This window comes from Amyelois transitella, chromosome 9, assembly GCF_032362555.1.
Source record: "Amyelois transitella isolate CPQ chromosome 9, ilAmyTran1.1, whole genome shotgun sequence".
NCBI classification, from domain to species: Eukaryota; Metazoa; Arthropoda; class Insecta; order Lepidoptera; family Pyralidae; genus Amyelois; species Amyelois transitella.
In genome coordinates this window covers 2,968,824-2,988,717 of record NC_083512.1, presented here as the reverse complement: position 1 = coordinate 2,988,717, position 19,894 = coordinate 2,968,824, and the positions used below count along the sequence as shown (strand labels likewise).

Below are 19,894 nucleotides of genomic sequence, written 5' to 3'. Positions count from 1 at the left end.
TTAACCTTACTTTATCTGAAAAGCAAATGTTTCCAATAAGAGACATTGACCAAACGATTTATTCTTTTCACAAAAGAATTTGTTATTAAAGAGAAAATTGGGAGCTTTGTATAAAAAATACAGTTATTCATTATAAAATTGTGAGGTGTATTTAAAGTGATGAGTATGTACTATTCTTAGTTTATTTCATATTGTGTATGGTTTGAAATCAGCAGTCTTTTTCCTTGCATACAAATGTATTTATTCATGTAGTCTTGTAAAATACTAGTGCCATATATACTCCTGTCATACGCTGTACCTATTATATGCTTATTTTGCTCAAATCAGTGCATACCATCGACCATAGAGTTATGCAGACTAAGAAATATTTATTATACCTTTAGTTTTCATAGTGGATACAGTTTTGAACACGACATAGATGTTTAAAATATTTTAACCGAAAAGTTAATTGGACATTTATTGTATGCAAATATATGGCAAAGTTCGAACACAATCCAGGAACAAAATAATTAAATTTTTATTACAAAATAATAAAATTAAATTCACGTAGTTTTATTGTCATTGAACTGTTAGATTCGGTGAATAATAATGTCTCAAATTCACATTTAACTTAGTTTATTTCTTGGTCTACATTCCCTAATTTGACCCGTCCATTCTAGTTACTTTGTAGATTTTTCTATAGCAAAAATAACACACTATAGTTATTTCATGTAAAAAGTCCACTTATTTGTCTTGTAACAAATGTTAAATTCTTGAAAGAAAAAAAAACAAATGTAAATAGTAAAATGATTATGATAATTTCGCAAAGAGAAGACTGATTGTTCAGGCATGAGAAGTGGTTTAGGGCCCCCCACACGGTGGGACTCTTAGGTTTAAATTCCTTGTCCGCATATTCTTAAGTTTTAACATGTAGTTATATTGAAATTAGATGTTTACGGAATTTGATGTTTCCGATGCGTGGTATGCCAAAGGATTGTTTATAAAAGGCATTATCTAGATTGTAAAATAGTGAAGATAAATTGGTTGTTGGATAACATCATCATTAGATAGGTTTGTCGGGGACACCGAATTGTATGGTGAAACTGTTAAGTTAGGAGTTTTAAATAAATTTATCAGTGTTGTATGGTTTTGATGTTGTCGGTGCGATGTTTGAGTGGCTATGTCGTCGATTAATTTATTTATATCTCTATTGGTTTTACCACATAAAGCTCAATATGCCTTTTGTGTTAGCCCACAGGGTTTACCTACAAGCTTTTAGCAAAGTTTTATTCCTATATGTTTTATGTGTACCTACATAAATTGGTAAATAAAAATTTGAATATGATTTTTGTTTGGTTTTCTTAACGATATAACAAAAGTGCGACGATAGTAAATTTTTAATTGGATTAATTTATTTATTTCAGGTTACAAGACCCATATTATGAAATAATATTATTAAGTAGCTACATGTAAAGTAGGCAATGCTGTTCACTTTTATGTGGTAAAATCTTCGCTATGTTGTCTCGCTTCAACTTATTGATAACATAATAAATAGAAGCAAGACGACCCGAGCGGGGTGATAACAATATAAAATAGATAATTGACGATCTCATGCTGTGACTGAAAGATGTATAGGATGGCCTTTAGGTAGACTCATTAAATGAAATGTTATGTAACGTGCGAGACAACTAGATAAATTGACAAGATTAATGAGAACGCAACTTAACCAGTTAATAAAGCAAACGTTTTGTAAAGGCAATGAGACGGTGTTTATTGGTTAAAAGATAAGTTTGGCTCCCCCTAAATACCCCTTTTATTTTCTATATTAGTAATTATGTCATTTATCAAGGAGTTTTAGAAGCGACTCTGATATAATAATTGTCGCTTACTTAATAAATGTGAGTGAGATGATTGTTGCCAAATTTTAAGCGATAATTGCAGATTTGCTAATATTTTTCGACCTCTCCGCGAAATATTCCAGATTTCACTTAATTATGATAGGAATAAGGTTTAAAATTATACCCCTATAAACCCATGTACTCATTATAATTGTAGCTTGTGTACAGCGATAGCGTTAATCGAATGTTGTATATTGAGAACATGGCTTTATTTTTATGTCCTAATTGCGTTGGAGTTTGTTAAATCATATAAGTTTTGGAACAGATTTGATACCGACTATTTGAAATAGAAATAAGAATATTTATTCAATAATGAAATGCTAGTCCCCTTCAAAACTTAACAACAGATCATTTTAATAAAAATAACAGAACTTGATAATAAAATCATGTCATTGTTTGTCTCATTCAATACAGATCTTACTTAAAACAAATTATGTTTATAAGCAAATATAAAATTGTTTACGTGTGAGCTATGTAGTTTTAAATCGCAGCAATAATTCTTGTATATTTTGCTATTTGATTTATCTTAGTGAAAAATATAAAGCGCTAGATTGTTCATAGCCTATTTGAATTAAATTTATATAACTGAATGTGTGTAAATCGTTATATCGGATTTGTAGATAGGATGTAATGAAGTACCTTTTTAAATTTATCCGCGGAACTATTGTCTCATATGTTTATTAGTTAGAATTAAATCTGTAAATAAATGTTTTCGCTTACGATACATACTGTTCATAATTATTCCGAATAAGATTATATCCGATGTCCAGATAAAATCTTCAGAAGTTATTTATCAACATGTACAGATAATTGTAAGTAGGTACATACTCTAATGTTTATCCTAATTTTTTAAATATACATTATATCGTGATTTTTTCTCTGCGTTTTATTTTGCACTTTGACAAAACGACTGAACGAGCAGTGTTTTTCATCCCCACATATAGTCACGTCTATATCCCTTGCGGGGTAGCCAACAGTCTCGAAAAAAAGGAAAGGCCACGTTCAGCTGTTCGGCGTAAGATGGAATTCAAATTCAAATAGTGACAGGTTGCTAGCCCATCGCCTACAAGAGGAATCCCAAGTTTTAGTTTTTCCCTTAGTCGCCTTTTACTATATCCATGGGAAACATGAAGTGGTCCTATTCAAAAGTGCAGAGAACCGCACGGCGGTGGAAGCGGTGTTTTACAGCACCATTTATTTGGTACGTTATTGTATATCATGTATTCTTTGACAGTTCGATAGAGTTAGCTTTCCTGGGGTCATAAAAAGTAACACGATGCAATTATTTAAGTTATGAAATGTATAGTGCAGAGTATAATGTTTATCGATCGAAGTATCATACTCTCAGGCTTATTGATTTCGATAGGCATCCGACCAGTAAACGTACTAATCATTTCACATTATATTTAGCGAACCCGTGTTTTGATTCTGGTACAAGAGAGAAATAAAATAGTTACTATATAACCAACATCTATATATATTGATCACTTTCTCTTCTTCTTATTATTCTTAGATTTAGATTTGAACTTGAGCCGTTGCTTGAGTTTATCCTTGCGCAGGCGCTCCTTCACGATCTGTTGTTTGTTCTTGAACTCGTTCGATGACGCCTCTGCCTTCTTTTTGGCCACTCGCTCGTTGTGCTTTACCCAGTGTGGACGGAATTCCGATACTGAAAACAAGATGATGATAATAATTTTTAAAATATCCTATTCAGGATCAGGTGTCACGAACATATAATATTCTGGTAACATTTTAAAGTTCCTGACGCGTCTGTTTGTCTTAATTCAAGCTTATATACGTAGGCCCTGCTTCCAAAATGGGAAGCCGAGGCTTAGGCTACATACCTAAGCTCTGGCTTCCCATTTTGGAAGCAGGCAGACTATTAAAAAAAGTTGTATCACTTCCTTTTACATGATGTAAATCACTACTTCTAAGTCAAAGATATAAAAAAAGGGGTTCCTAACCTGGTTTCTTCCTGCCAGGGTCAGGTCGATCATCTTCATCGTCACCGTTGTCGACAGCCGCGTTCCGTTTCTTCCAATCTTGGTAGCGGCCGCTGCGGTAACTGGCCGGCACTCGCCCACCGCTTTCAGTGCGAATCATCTTGCGACCACCGTCCTGTTTGGAAAAAAATCTTGTAAAGTCAGTGCTTTTTTTAGATTTCGAATGGAAGCAGTGTAAACTAGTCTAGAAAGTTAAATTGCAGGTTACGTCTTGTAAAATATTAAAATGTGTGGTAAATTTATACGAAGGTATAGATAGTCAGATTAGCTGCCTAAAAACATTTTTCTTTATAAATAATTAGATACTATATCGACTACTTCTACTACTAAACTTCGTTATCCCATAATAAGACGATAAAAGAAGAAAGCGAATGACTTACTGGCATGAAATTGGGCGTGTAGGTTCTTTATATAGCCTAAGGATTCACTAAGAGAGGATTTCCCAAAATTCTGACGGGAACGGAAATTATTGTGATTTTTCGTTTAACGCGGACGAAGCGTTCTCCGGCAATAAAAGTATCAACAGAATGTTACCGGGTCGACGTGCACCATCTTCTTCCGCTTGCGGTCCCAGCGCTGCAGGCCGCGCTGCGCGCGCGCCGCCGCGCCGCAGTCGGCCGCCACGCCCAGCTCCGCCGCCGCCGCGCCCGCGTTGAAGTTCACCGCCATACTACAGTTACGGACGCGTTTATTGATATTGCGAAAAATTGTGGATTGTGAGGAAACGTTGAAGAGTAAGGTCTAAGATCATATCGTCGACTGACATTATTGAGCTTACACGAAGAGAGTTATGAGTGTTATGAAGCGAGACAAGTAAATAAGGATCTGACTACCCCAACGAGAAACAGATAACAATTTTAAAACCGCCTGTTAATTTAAGGCCCCTTCCTGACTTGGCGGTGCGGTTACGTTTCGATATACCGCATCGGTACCGAAAGCTTACCGAGCGCCTATATTTGAATGCACGAGTCCTGATTGGCGCGCGCTGCGCGGAAGCAGGGCGGTAAGCTTGCGGCATACCGCGCCGCGGGTCGGACAGCCAGTAAAAGCCTGCATGCCGAGCGCACACCGCGTGTATTTGGTAAACAAAATGGCGGCGGAAAGATGTTTTATACCGAAAGCATACCGACAGTATACCGCCTAGTGAGGAGATCTGAGCGACATTAGTAAAGTCGCGGTAAAATATAAATTACCGCATACCGATACCGCACCGCCAAGTCAGGAAGGGGCCTAAAAGTATGATATAAAAACATATATTTAAAGCAATGTATATGTTTCTGCATGTATCCGCGATGGTACTCTATAGTACATTTAAATTCGATGAGAGAATAAAAATTATTAAAGGTAATTCTAACTCCTTTTAAACTTTTGCGTTGCATTATAATATTTATAAATAATACAGGTATTATTACGTACGTAAAGTACTTATATTTTATCTCGGACGTTTCGAATGTTCATGTTCCATTGATACGTGGTCACCTAAATACGTTATGCGGATGTTTAATGCGTCTGTATTATTTCATATTATGCATCAAAAATAGAATTACTTTTAATTCTATTTTTGATAAAACTTACCCAGCTTCAGTGTGTTGATCGCTCGCCTGATGCGGGATGTAATTTTCGTCTCTCACCACTTCTTTCTTCTTTGATTTCTTATTAGTATCCATAACATTTTCTACCAATATTCCTTCAGCCTGATAAGTAAAAATATAATTTTATGAATATCATGTCTTGCTCATATGATGATTTGCGAATAGTAAATACAGCAACTGTTTGACTATAACCTTACATTCATTTATTCATATAATCACGTCTATATCCCTTGCGGGGTAAACAGAGCTCGAACTGCAACAGTCTTGAAAATACTGACAGGCCACGTTCAGCCAAATGATATAAATGCGACTAAAATAGTGACAGGTAGCTAGCCCATCGCCTAAAAGAATCCTAAGTTTATAAGCATATTCTTTAGTCGCCTTTTACGACACCTACGGGACTATTACCAGTTTAAGTCCAATTATATCGTTTAGCATGAAGTTTAATCCCCAAGACAAGGTCTTATTATCCTCTTTTATATGCTGCTTTAGCGAACGTCAAACTAAGAACCAATGTATGAGAACGCGGCAAAAATATTTTAATATCAAAAGTGGACCCGGGGCTCGGCTTACAACTTGAGAACACGCAAATAAGAAAATAATAACAATACAAACCATCAATTTCTTATTCTCTCTAGTTTTCTGCACCATCTTTCCGTGAAGTTTCTTCTTGGCTTTCATCGCTATGTATTGTGGCGAATCATTCTTAGCGGAGAGCTCCAATATTGTCTGAATAAATAAAATCAACATTAATATAATTAATTCTTCTATTTTCCCTTCTATGAAGGACATCACCCTGTATCGCACGAAAAACTATCGCTGTTTCGCTTTTTATTATGAAGTGAAACGGGACAGCGATAGTTTTGCGCGCGATAAAAACGGCATCGCGCGTGTCATGCAACGGGGGGGTAGGATTGGGCGAGTCAGGTTTTTACAATAAACAATTCCCATTTGACCACCGTGATATTTTACAAATGTTCCTAACTCATATTGGATCGTGGTTACATATTCGTTTACCTGAACGTGTAGTTTTCGTTCAAGAGCTTCGGTTAGCACTGAAACTAATGTACATTGTACGGAAGAGTGATTGGTACATGGCTGATGTAGGATTTGAATCTTTAAGTCTTCATGCGCATCACGCATTTTAATCAGATACTTTAACGGTTCAATCACAGACACATAGGTGATAATGCGTTATCTATGTCACTAGTTTTTGCTTGGGGCTTCGCTTCCAGCACCTACTTAAATATATATATATCTACAGGACAAATTACACATATTGAGTTAGCCTGGAAGTAAGTTATTTATTATTTATTTACTTTACTCCTCAGTGTTTACTCTATCTCTGTGCGAAATCACGCACGTCTGTTTCCCTTGCGGGGTAGACAGAGCCAGCAGTCTTGAACGCCTGACTGGCCACGTTCAGCTGTTTGGCCTAATGATAGAATTGAGATACACATAGTGACAGGTTGCTAGCCCATCGCCTTACTTATTTTACATTATTCCCATACAAACGAAAATACACAAAATTCTAAAATACACAAATCTGTTCTCTGTATATTGATAAAAGAATGGATTTAAAATTGAAACTCACCCCTTTAGGTGTATAATTCTTAATCTTTTCCACCAAATCATCAGCGGCTTGATCTGCGCCGTCCAGCAGGAAGGGGTGCGCCCGCGCAGGTGCGGCGCTGAGCTTGGCGCGCTGGTTGGCCGCCGCGGACGCCGGCTCGCGCCACTTGACGTACTGCTGCCAGCCGCGGGCGCACGTGCGGGCCGCTTCTTCCTGATGGTGAAAGGTTCAAACGTTGTTTTCTAATTATTTTTTTTGGATATTCAGTGAAATGCTAGTAGGCTGATGAATGTGACCAAATGAGAAAAATTGAGAGTTTTTTAATTTTGCCATGCCCATATTACGAATTGAGCGAAATCACTTTCAACTTTTTAAGATTATAAATATGTATCGGAAGTTTGTAATATTTAAAGTAAAGTGAAATAATTAAAAAAATATTCTGAAAGTTCTAAAGTCACCTTATACGAGTTTCAAAGGAAAAGGTGAATTTATTTTGCCATATCGATAATATATACTAACAAATGTATACTTAATCATCAACTGACAACTTCAGAATAATCATATAGATAGCATAGAGTAGAACAATGAAATAGACGTAAACTTTATGAATTATTAAAAAATGCAGATTCGTGATTTACATACATACCTATAGTCACGTGTTTATCCCTTGCGGGGTAGACAGAGCCAACTGTCTGTAAAAGACTGATAGGCCACGTTCAGCTATTTGGCTTAATTATAAAATTAATATTCATATATTGACTGGTTGCTAGCCTGTCGCCTTAAAGAAGAATGTCAAGTTTATAATACTTATATTTGATAAATGATTAAAATATGCAAATTCGTCATTTCTATCGAAAACTACTAAGAACGATAAAAAATATCCAATGTTCAAATTGTTTTTAGTTTTTCAATTTTATAATATTATATTATATTGATCAACTTACAACTTCAGAATAATCCTTCTCCCAAGCGACGACGTCCTGATGCCTCATCTCCAGCGCGGCGGTGGGCACAGAGCCATACACGCCCGACTCGCACGCCGCCCCCGCGCCAGCCGATTGCGTCGGGCTCTTGAGCTCTGTGCCCAGGAATAGTTGCAGGTCGAGCAGGTGGGCGACGTCGTCGGCGGAGATTAAGGAGAACGCCCGCCCGGCGCGACCTGCTCTGGCACTACGACCTGGTTGTTACACAATGTTTTTTTTTTTTTGTAATTTATATGTCACTAGCTGTCCCGGCAAATGTTGTTTTGCCATATAAAGAATTTTTGAGTAATTTCTAGTTAAATAAAATGTTAAGGTTGGACGACCCTTATCACTAAATTTCATGAGAATCGGTCAAGCCGTTTTGAAGGAATATGGAAACGAACATTGTGACACGAGAATTTTATATAGGTATAAGATTAATTAAAAAAAAGTCCATGCCCTGTTGTTCTCGTCTCTTTACGGCCAGAAGTGAAATCATGTATGATTCATTGACTGGCGCAGCGGTAGTACGCTTGTCTGTGACACCGGAGGTCCCGAGTTCGAATCCCGGCCAGGGTATGACGGGAAAAGAACTATTTCTGATTGGCCTGGGTCTTGGATGTTTATCTATATAAGTACCTATTTATTATAAAATATAATATCGTTGAGTTAGTATCTCTTAACACGAAACGAAAACGAACTTACTTCGAGGCTGACTCAATCTGTGTAATTTGTCCCGTATATATTTATATATTTATGTTTTCATCCATGATGGGTTACACTGTAAAGGTTGGGTAGGTTAGACGGGAGTCGTTTCACGTGAATTTTGGCGTACCCAATCCAGGAAAAGCAGAGTATGATCTGGATCATATTATGATGATTGATCTGACTGGATGATCAGCACTGGCTGTGTAGCATATTGTTTACAGCCAGCATTATGCTGAGGGGGCTCCTTTCGGGAACACCATCCTATCTTTTTACTTTTAAACTTGTACATATTCTTGTTTATTTTTGTAACAGTATTTGTTGAATAAATTCTTTTTACGAGTACTTTAGATGTCGCCACTTACCAACTCTATGGACAAACAGCTTTGGCGTGGCCGGGAAGTTGTAATTTATGACCGTGTCCAAAGCTGGCAGATCTAATCCTCTAGCGGCCACATCGGTAACTATAAGAACTGAACACTTCTTGTTGGTGAAGCGACCGAGGGCTATCTTGCGGGCTGACGAGTCTAGACCTGAGTACGCGTAGGTTGATGTTATACCGGCCTTTTGTAGTATCTGGAAAGGAGAAACTTTGATTTATTATTGAACTTTTAAAGCAATTAATGTGATAATGAGAAATGATTACAGTCGATTTGCTGAGAGTTTAAAGATATTTTATTTTATTTTTTATTTTATTTTTATTTATTCAGAAGATTAACAGCTTTACAGTACAGGTATAAAAGAAAAACTTATTATTTAAATGCCGATAATTGATCTTCATAGATTGAAAAGAAATAACAAAAGCTCGTTTCAAAAATAAACAGACATGAAAGAAATTACACTTCTGCACAACATACAAAAAGATACAAAAACATGATTAAGCACCTAAACTAAAACATCTCCTAAAAATATGACTAAGAGAAATAAGAGTTTGCTACCGTACGCTTTATACTAGAAGAAGAGGTATTAAATAGATCAAAATCAAATTTATCAATATACTTAATAAATGTGCCACAGCCACGTATAAGAAAAGCATTTTTCCTATACTTTGTATCAACAAAAGGTAAATATAAAATTGGACGACTACGGAATCTCAGTAAGTTAGTACATAAGTAAAGCTTACTTAGCAACTCAGGACAGTCAACTGAACCCTTTGCAATCTTACTTAAATAACAGACATCACTAATTTCACGCCGCAGGCTTAAGGGCAAAATATGATATTTGTGACAGCGCTCGTCATAACTATTACATTTAACTTTAGCCTTAAAATCTAGAAAACGCAGAAATCTTTTTTGAATGTTTTCAATACGCGCGGTATAAACCTGGTATCGTGGGTTCCACACTTGCGAAGAATATTCTAAGAGGCTTCTTACATACGCACAATATAATATTTTTATGGATTTAATAGTTTTGAAATCTTTAGACATCCTCATAATGAAACCCAATGTCTTAGAAGCTCTACTGACTATATGGTCTATATGTTTATCAAATATAAGTTTGTGATCATGTATGACTCCTAAATCCCTGATATGGTTCACCCTAGAAAGCATTTGACCCTGCAGTTTATATTGAAAATGTACATTGTTTAATTTGCGAGAAAATGTCATACTGAAACACTTGGTGACATTCAGATTGAGCCTATTTTGAATACAATAACTTTCAAACGTAGAAAGATCTTGCTGTAACTCAACAGCATCGGAAATATCCTCAATTGATTTAAGAATTTTCATATCGTCAGCAAATAATATAATTTTAGAATGCTTGAAAGCCAATTTTATGTCTAATATAAATATGACAAAAAGTAAAGGTCCCAATATTGACCCCTGTGGTACACCTGACGGAATAGATAGCCAATTGGATGTAAATCCATTCAGAACCACTGCCTGACTACGGTTTTCAATATAAGAGGCAAACCAGCGATACAAATCACCATGCACACCAGCAGCAATAAGTTTCTGAAGCAAGATAGTGTGGTCGATGCGGTCAAAGCATTTCTGGTAGTCAGTGTATATGACATCAACTTGGGCCCCTTTATCCATAGAATCACTGATATAATCATTTGCTAGAATAAGATTAGAAGTTACAGAGCGATCCCGTAGAAAGCCATGCTGATTCTCATCAAGTATGCTCCGAATAGCGGCATAGACTTCATCGTAAACAATCCTTTCAAAAACCTTTGCGAACAAACATAATTTAGAAATAGGACGGTAGTTTTCTACATCAGACCTATCACCTTTTTTGAGAACTGGCGTTACGAATGCTGATTTCCAGATCTTAGGCACAACTCCTTGACTAATTGACCTTTGATAAAGTATACATAATGGTTTCACTAGGACCTTCGCACATTTAACGATAAACAAAGGTGGTATCCTATCGGGTATATACCAAAACACTATTTTTGTATGTATATTAAGTTATATCAATTTCCCATCGTATATGCTTAAAGTGAGGGTCGAGGTAATAAGTGAATAACTTCAAAAGCTCCTAGTCCCGGAGCATGGCACGAGCGAAAAAACTATCGCAGTCCCGTTTCATGTCATAATAAAAAGCGAAACAGCGATAGAATACATTGTCTGTGGTACGGATTTGAAATTTCAAATATTTGATTATTTTCAATGACTAAGTATGATCTGATGATAAGTCCAGGACCCTAGGGTCGGCTCCTTGTTTGGGAAATCATTAGTTGAGACATTTCAAATATTTCAATTACTTGAATGATTACAATAGCTCTTTCGATATATTGTTCCACTTTTCCTACTTACTAAATGCAAGTATTCGACGTGATGTTTAGTTGCCGCGAAGACGACCGCCTGCGGCGTGTGCGCAGTCAGCACTTTGTCCAGCAGAAACAGGAGAGCTGCCGTCTTCAACTCAGCTCTCACTGATATCCAGCCGAGCCACAACGTGGATGGAAGCTTCCAGTCAACGTCTAGGCGGATCAGCATGGGGTCTGAGAGACCTGGAAGAGGAATAACAATTAGCTGCAGTCACAAGTTTTGATTATCTAACTGCGAGTGACAGTATTTAAATGGATGAAATACCTATAATATTAATGGAAGTTATATATAACACTGGATTCAGTTTTCCATATATTACTATCATATTATTGAGCATGTCCCTATCAGCTGTTTTCTTGGAGAAAAAAAAAATTATAAGCAAAGATATTATACCTGCCCTGGCGAATTCTACCAGCATCTTGGGTAATGTAGCAGAGAACAATAACGTCTGGCGACTAGACGGCAATCTGGCCACTATTTCCCTCAGCTGTTCCCCAAAACCGAGTTCAAACAGGCGGTCAGCTTCATCAAATACTATTGTATCTGTAATAAAAATATTCAAAATAACAATAATGATTGGTGCAAATTCATAGTTAAGAATTTAAGATTTTGTAAAAGAAGACTTCTTAAGTTTTGAATAATTGTTTGCTAAATCCTATTCTGCAGTTTATGATTTAATCTTATTTATAACCAAAAACTAGTTGATCAAATTTGTAAAAGTATAATCAATGACCAATCCCTATATAACACAATTTTTGATTAAATGATAGTTGTTCAAAGAAAAGTAACTATGAAATAGAAGCATTCTCTAAAATATACAAAGCATGGAACTATCATGAAATAGGTAAAGGAAAGCTTAATTTACTAAGGTTATGAAATAAACTGATAACTCACTAATATTATCCAATTTGAGGCTCATTTCGATGCAAATGTGTAAGAATCTTCCGGGAGTCGCAACCACTATATCCGGAGCAGTTCCAGACATCACACTGAATTGCTGCTCAATGGATTCTCCTCCGAGGATCGCTGCTGATGATAGACCGGTGAATTTACCCAGTTCTCTTACAAACTTTAAAGTCTGAAACAAAAATGAAGAATTGTTTTTGACACAAATAATTGTTTTCAGTTGGATGGTGGCAATTAAAAAAATCTAGTTGTAATCTTTACCTGTTTCTAGATGATAGAATACTTCAGTTCTTAATCTGATATACATAGGTATAGTAGAACCGCCTAAATGAGTCCTCGCCCGCGGAGTACAGGGGCGCGGGGGTATGACGACGAAGGGGACCGAGAGAGGTGCGGGCGGCGGGCGCATTCTTGTAAAAACTCAGTTCGCTCGCTACGCGGTTAGCGATCACACGTGTTGACAGTTGCGGACGCCTTGTGAAAATTATACATGAGATTACATTCTCAAGATGAGTCGAAATATTTTCGGACATAGAATTAATAGTCAGTGCAAACAAATGGCGTTTAACGTATATGAATATTTTAGAAAAAAGAAACTCGACCCAAATTCTGATGAATATAAACAAGATATACCTTTAAATAAAACTGTAGCAGAAGTTACTGGACTATCAGAAAAGACTGTATCTAGAATTGTACAACAAGGGAAAGCATTAAATGACAACGAGAGATTTAAATCACCGAGAAAACCAAAACAGGTTCGTAGAAAAAGAGTGGAAATAGACGATTTCACAAAAGGAGTGGTAAGAAGAAGTCACTCAGTTTTACACAATTTTCAAAAAAATACCTACTCTGAAAACTTTGAACGCTGTACTTAGAGAAGAGAATATATTACACTGCGGCAGGGAATATTTAAGGCTATTATTACATGATCTAGGTTTTAAATTTAAGAAATGCGGATCTAAAAGGAAACTCCTTATCGAACAGCCAAATATCACATCGTGGAGGTGGAAATACCTAAATACTATTAAAAAATATCGTAGAGAAGGAAGACATATTTTATACCTTGACGAAACTTATGTAAACGCGTCTCATAACGTTTCAAAATGTTGGCAATCAAAGGATGAACTTGGCGTTCTATCTCATATTGGTAAAGGGGACCGTTTGATCATCGTACATTGTGGAGGTCAAATTGGATTTGTAGACGGAGCCCTTGTGATATTCAAATCCAAATGTAAAACAGGTGATTATCACGATTCTATGAATTTCGCAAATTTCAGTAAATGGATAAATGAAAAGCTCATGCCTAATATACCGCAAAATTCTGTCATAGTAATGGACAACGCAGCTTATCATTCGGTTCGAGAAGAGAAAAAGCCAACTATGGCTTCTACCAAGCCAACTATGCAAGAATGGCTACGACGACATAACGTGCCTTTTGATGAAAAACTTAGAAAGGATGACTTATATAAATTAATTAAAAGTAATTTCACAGAAGATATTTACAAAATTGACGAGGTATTGAAAAGAAACGGACACGAAGTATTGCGTTTGCCTCCATATCACCCAGACCTGAACCCAATTGAGTTGGTCTGGGGTGATATCAAAGGACAATTAGCACAAAAAAGTATCGACTCTAATTTGGACCAGAAAAAAGAAATATTAGAGAGATTATTTGCTGAATATCCCAAAGAGAAATGGGAGAATTGTGTTAAACACGTGATTAAAATCGAAGACGAATATTGCAAACATGATGGAGTCCTAGATGAAGTTGTTGATTTTATTATTAATGTGCAAGACGATTCTGATGATTCTGATGATGGCTGTTGTGAAAGTGAAGAATCAAGTTCCAGTGATAGTGATATTATGGACATAAGTGATTGATTTATAATTTTGATAAATTTTGCATAAATAAATATTACATACATAACTTTATTACCTTTTTTTTACCTACATATCATACCTATATATCATAAAATCACATTTTTATCGAATTGTTTTGTATGAAAAATAAAAATTTGAAAATAACAATAATCGAAAAATGCTTATGCTATTTAATTCATGTACGTGGTCTCGTTGATACCATGGAGTTATGGGATAACAAAAGGAACACGTTGTATAGTTTACAGTTGTTTCATTCAAATTTTGTATAGCCATTATTATTTTTTTAATAAAAATCTTCACCTGTTTGCCGCTAACCACTATGACGTCACATATCTCAAGAAATGTCCAGTAACATTTCGCCCCTTGTATTACACGCTACGCTCGACCGCCGCCCGCACCTCTTTCGTTCCCCTTCGTCGTCATACCCCCGCGCCCCTGTACTCCGCGGGCGAGGACTCATTTAAGCGGTTCTACTATAGCTTTTGTTTGATTGGTAATGAAACATAAATATTTTCTAAATTCTATTACTGGAGTAACCAGAAAAATATATGTGTAACCAGGACTAACCAATGAAAAAAATCTTTTATTCTATTACTACTTACTTATACTACTTCAACTACAATGGAACCTATGGTTTCTTCTGAGTATCAGACCCCTTAAACATTAAAGATATTCTCTGTATTACATCCTTGTAATACAGAGAAGTAGTAAGCAGCTCCAACAATATAAATAAAATAAAATAATGTAGTATGTATAATTGCATAGTTACATGTAATGTATTTATATATTTAAAACTTTATATTTACCTGGAGTGCTAATTCTCTTGTGGGAGACAAAATAAGTGCCCTGAAGTTTTTCCCTGGCATGGGCTTGCTGGCTGGTGATGTGAGTTTTTCCAAAATGGGTAACACGAAGCAGGCAGTTTTACCCGAGCCAGTGCGAGCCATGGCAACAACATCTTTACCTTCCAATGCTAGTGGGATTGTCTGAAATAAAGATGTTGATATTGTTATTTGACTACATTTTGGGAATATGAAAAACGTTGGTAATCATTGTATCATAAATATTATTTAATGCATAGCCTAACAAAACCTAAAAATGACATACCTTTCTTTGAATAGGCGTCGGCTGTTTATATCCTCTTTTAGTTATACCTTTCAGCACAGGAAAACTGAAACCCATGGATTGGAAACCCCCAGATCCTTTTTTCTTCTTTTTCCCACTCTGTAACTCATTGTCGGCCGGTTTTTCTTCGGAAGGAACCTCAAACCCAGGGAGGTCATCTCCTAAATCTTTAGACTTCAACATGTTCGTAATTTACTATTTTATTAACAACATAATTCGGGAATTCACGTGCACTTTTTAATATAAACATAACCTCACTCAATCTTGCTTGTTGCATGCAAAATTGAATTGTCGTGTTCAAATGTCACTGTCAGATATTTGACATATGATCAGCCTGGTGCGTTTTGATTTGCTACGATTAAATTTTTTTTGTGTAAAAATTTAATCAGACGCTACGCTATGCTAGTTAATGTTTTTAAATCTATGTATTAGTTGGTACGTATGTTATTGTACGTACTTCTTTTTATCTGCATTTCGGTAATTTTATCAAAGTATCGATAGCATGTAGAACCTCTTATTGGAAGCGTACTTGGCCCATAACCTCTTGAAATATTACGATGGAAGAAATAAATCGACACATGATTTTATTCAAGACAAGGCTAGAATTACAAAAAAGTTAATAATACAAATAGTTTTCCTTTCAGCACTGAAGTAATAATCTATAACCAACCGACCAATCTTCCCTTTTTTTCTTAGGACCTCAAACATCAAAATGTTTAGGGGTAAAAAAACTTTTGACACGTGGTTGAGTAGGGTCAAGTACTTTGCTCGTTATATAAGCAAACTAAGAGATTTTGTTACTCTTAAAAAGTAAAATATAGATATAAGGGGTGAACCGGTTTATCACAGTAGCGTCCTCACCGGCCTAGAGAGGAGCCCAAAGTAACAAGCCCAACCTCGCTCCTGTGTAGTAGTGGGTAAGTCAGAGCTAAGAAATACACAACACAACATTATTAGATATATTGTATAGTAGTAGTAGTGGGTACTACTACACAGAATCGTGGTTGGGCTTGTTACCTTGGGCTCCTCTCTAGACAGGTAAGGACGGTTAATCACAGTACCTAGATTAACCGGCACTTAAGAGTATGACCATTTCATGAATTTTATGTGGAATGCCGTAAGAGACTAGTAAGAATGAGAATAATTTTATTCCTTGAAAATGGTAACAATAGGTCCTTACTATTTATGAACAGTCTGTCTGCTTAATTAATCTAACTCTCGAGGAGACGGAATTGTGTTTTTTTTTAATCTACAGGTTAAAAGCATAACCGATTCAATTCGGTCTTGGATTTTTTGTATTGGGCAATTGAAAGCAGATGGGAATCGCTTAGGTTAATTATTAGATTGACCAACTGGACTGTAACGATTGGTTGATCGGTCTCCAGGCATACCCGAACAGATTAGACAATCCAGGAGGAAGGGTGAATGGCCGCCCTTAATATTGGCGCCATTTTATTTATAAGCAATACAAAGCTGTAGCTCAGTAGCAAAGACTAGTCTTACATAAATACAATAAAACTTATCAGTGAGTAAATTCAATCAAATAACCGGCGTCTAGTTGAAAGTAAGTAGTATCTCCTTACAGATTGTGTTTAAAATTGCATAGCCGGCTTGTCAGACGCAAGCCTTTAGGTATAAAACCTTGCTTGGGTTTTCCACCTTCGAAGCTTCTAGACCTCGTCCGGTGGAATATTACACAGATTTTTGCGTAGTCATTTACGGCTACAATATGGTTCTTCCTATAAATAACTTGACTGACGTATTTTTGAAGGCGATCTATAAATAGAATGGTAAAAAATGTAATTATTGTTCATTACATCAAAATTATAAACACGTTTTTTTCTTAACCAAAAGAAAAGATCAACGGTCGATAGAGTATTTGCAAGTAAGTACATATATTTCTTTTTGATCAAAATATGGCTGAATTCCGGTACGTAATTGTTTTAATAATTTTATTGTTTTTTAGGTAAGTAGGTATACTAGGATCCTAGGATATAGGTAATCTAGGATCTAATAAACTACATGAAAAAAAATCAAAATTAGTTCCAAGGATTCCATTTCAAGGCTTTGAATCGGGGATCTTCTGGTAATTCTGGGGACCTTCTTGCGTGAAAAGTATGATAAATGTGGTTGAATCAAAATAAAGATATAATCTCGTTAAGTAGAAAGATGTTTTCTATGCCTTCGGGTAAATATTATATATATAAAATTCTCGGGTCACAATGTTTGTCTCCGTACTCCTCCGAAACGGCTTTACCGATTTTAACCAAATTTTGCATGCATATTCAGTAGGTCTGAGAATCGGCCAACATCTATTTTTCATACCCTTTAGTGATAAGGGTTGTCCACCCTTAACATTTTTTTTTTACCTAGAAATTACTTAAAAATGATTTATATGGCAAAACAACGTTTGCCGGTACAGATAGTTCTATATAAATATATACATAATGTAGGTATATTTTCAGTGTATGTTTATAGGTAAATATGAATGTTTGAAAGTTGACGTTAATAGACTTATATCTTTACTGGAAACTGGCTTACTAGGTTACATAGAACTACCTAAATGTCATAATCAAAATGGAACGAGTTATTTTCAACAATAACTGAAGGGGTCAATGACCTCAAAACAGTGCGATTATTTCTTCAAAACATTTCCGTGAGGTCATTTCAGTCCGTTGTTCTGATGACCTACAGACAAATCTGACAAATCTTTTCACTGGGTACTTAGGTACCTACTCGAATAATCATTTGTTTATTTTTGAAAGCATGTAGTACAGTCAATAGCTCATCAACATCAGGTTACCTAAATTCACCTCTATTACTACGGCATACAGAGTAACTTTACGTGTATTTAACTGAGACTCTTTCTGTATCTCCCTCTCATCTTTGCGGGAGCATCCACCATTGTAGTACATCCAATCCTGCAGTATTTGAATTTAAATTCAAAATTTTCATTTATTATTATGTGACATTTCGAACATCACATACCTTTTGATCGTCATATTATTTGGTTCACAACATTGGTCGACGTCAAATAAATTACTTAAAACCAAATTTGGTGCCGCCGAGAAGTATCGTCGTTTTCAATGATTTATTACATAGGTAGATTTAATTATTTAAAATAAACGGTGCATATAATAATTATTATAACTGTATCAGTACTTAAGTCGTGCTTAGCAATTAATGTGGTGTTTACACTTGTAACAAGTGACAAAGTTACCTCGTGTTTTCGCACGTTTGTAAATCAATTAACCTTTACCTACGATACATAATAATGCGATCTTTTCCTTAATGATCTATGTAGGGAAAAAAATGTGTTTCATTGTTTTCTTATCTTGTTATTTTTACATAATAAAGTGTTAATTGCCTTTTGAGTACTGGATAATCATGGGAACTATATTTTCTATCACCAAAATTTATATTTGTCATCAAGTTGTATCACCTAATAAATAGATCTATCGCCACGAAATATTTTCGTTCTCAGATAAACAAAAATTGTTCCCAGGTATGAATTATCAAATTAATGTTAATATATGTGTAAAATAAGAGATCGATAACCAATAAAATTATATTGAATTACATGAATATAAACTTCGTTCTTATAATAATAGTTTTGTTACTTAAATAATAGCTCTGTGCTCAGAATGGTAAATCTGTCACCAAATAAATCGATTATCGATCCCTGACTGCGACTCCTTTTTATTTGATATTTTGTCACCAATACAGTAGTAACATTTTATTTCGTTCAGATATTAAATTAATAGTATTCGTTACCAATTTAATACATCAATTTATAATTTTAATGAAAAAATGATCAAAGGGGCGGAGACAAATTGGCGCGCTTTAAAAATTGACCAATCCGGCCTCAACGATGGGTAGTAGTTAACTATTGATTATTTTAACTTTAATTAAGTGTTTTATCTACTATTCTGCTAGCCATAAGCCAGCTATTTTAAACCAGCGCTGATTGTTCAGTGGTAATTATTTTCAACAATAAATATTGATTATTTTAACTTTAATTGTTTTATTTACTACTCTGCTAAAAATTTTATTTAAATATAATTTATACTACCAGTGGAAATTTAGAACCTTGGGAGTCTAGTTAAGTAGCAGAATCTTTTGGTTGAAACGATGATGACAACCCTAATTTTTTATTTGAACTTGCAATGCAAACAATGCAATTTTCTAGTAACATAATATGATTTATTGGTGATCTCTTTAAATTAGTTTGCTTAAATACTTATTAGGACACACCTATTATAATACATACAAAAACATTTATTTGGTACTAGACCTTATATCTCAGGATTTTAGGTGATTTATTGTGGAACTGATTTTGCATTGTTTGGTGACTACATTTTGGTGACAGATCTACTATGTTGAGGACAAACCCTATTATTTAAGAAACACAAAACTAATTAAATTGGTGATAGCTTAAATGATACCCGATAATCATTGCCTAGGTTATGCGATTAAGTTGAATCCACTTCAAT

The 19,894-nt window shown here is 35.5% G+C and overlaps 1 protein-coding gene across 1 annotated transcript; it reads right to left on the bottom strand.

Moving 5' to 3' along the window:
* Positions 1-3,334: 3,334 nt before the first annotated feature.
* On the bottom strand, positions 3,335-15,699 carry LOC106134646 (ATP-dependent RNA helicase DDX54). Its single transcript, XM_013334741.2, has 13 exons — positions 15,384-15,699; positions 15,083-15,262; positions 12,384-12,567; positions 11,883-12,032; positions 11,475-11,671; positions 9,078-9,288; positions 7,990-8,222; positions 7,067-7,258; positions 6,088-6,201; positions 5,456-5,574; positions 4,415-4,550; positions 3,842-3,995; positions 3,335-3,546 (listed from the first exon to the last, which is right to left on the bottom strand). The coding sequence occupies exons 1-13, from the start codon at positions 15,582-15,584 to the stop codon at positions 3,362-3,364; spliced, it is 2,256 nt and encodes a 751-aa protein (XP_013190195.2). The 5' UTR covers positions 15,585-15,699; the 3' UTR covers positions 3,335-3,361.
* Positions 15,700-19,894: the final 4,195 nt, after the last annotated feature.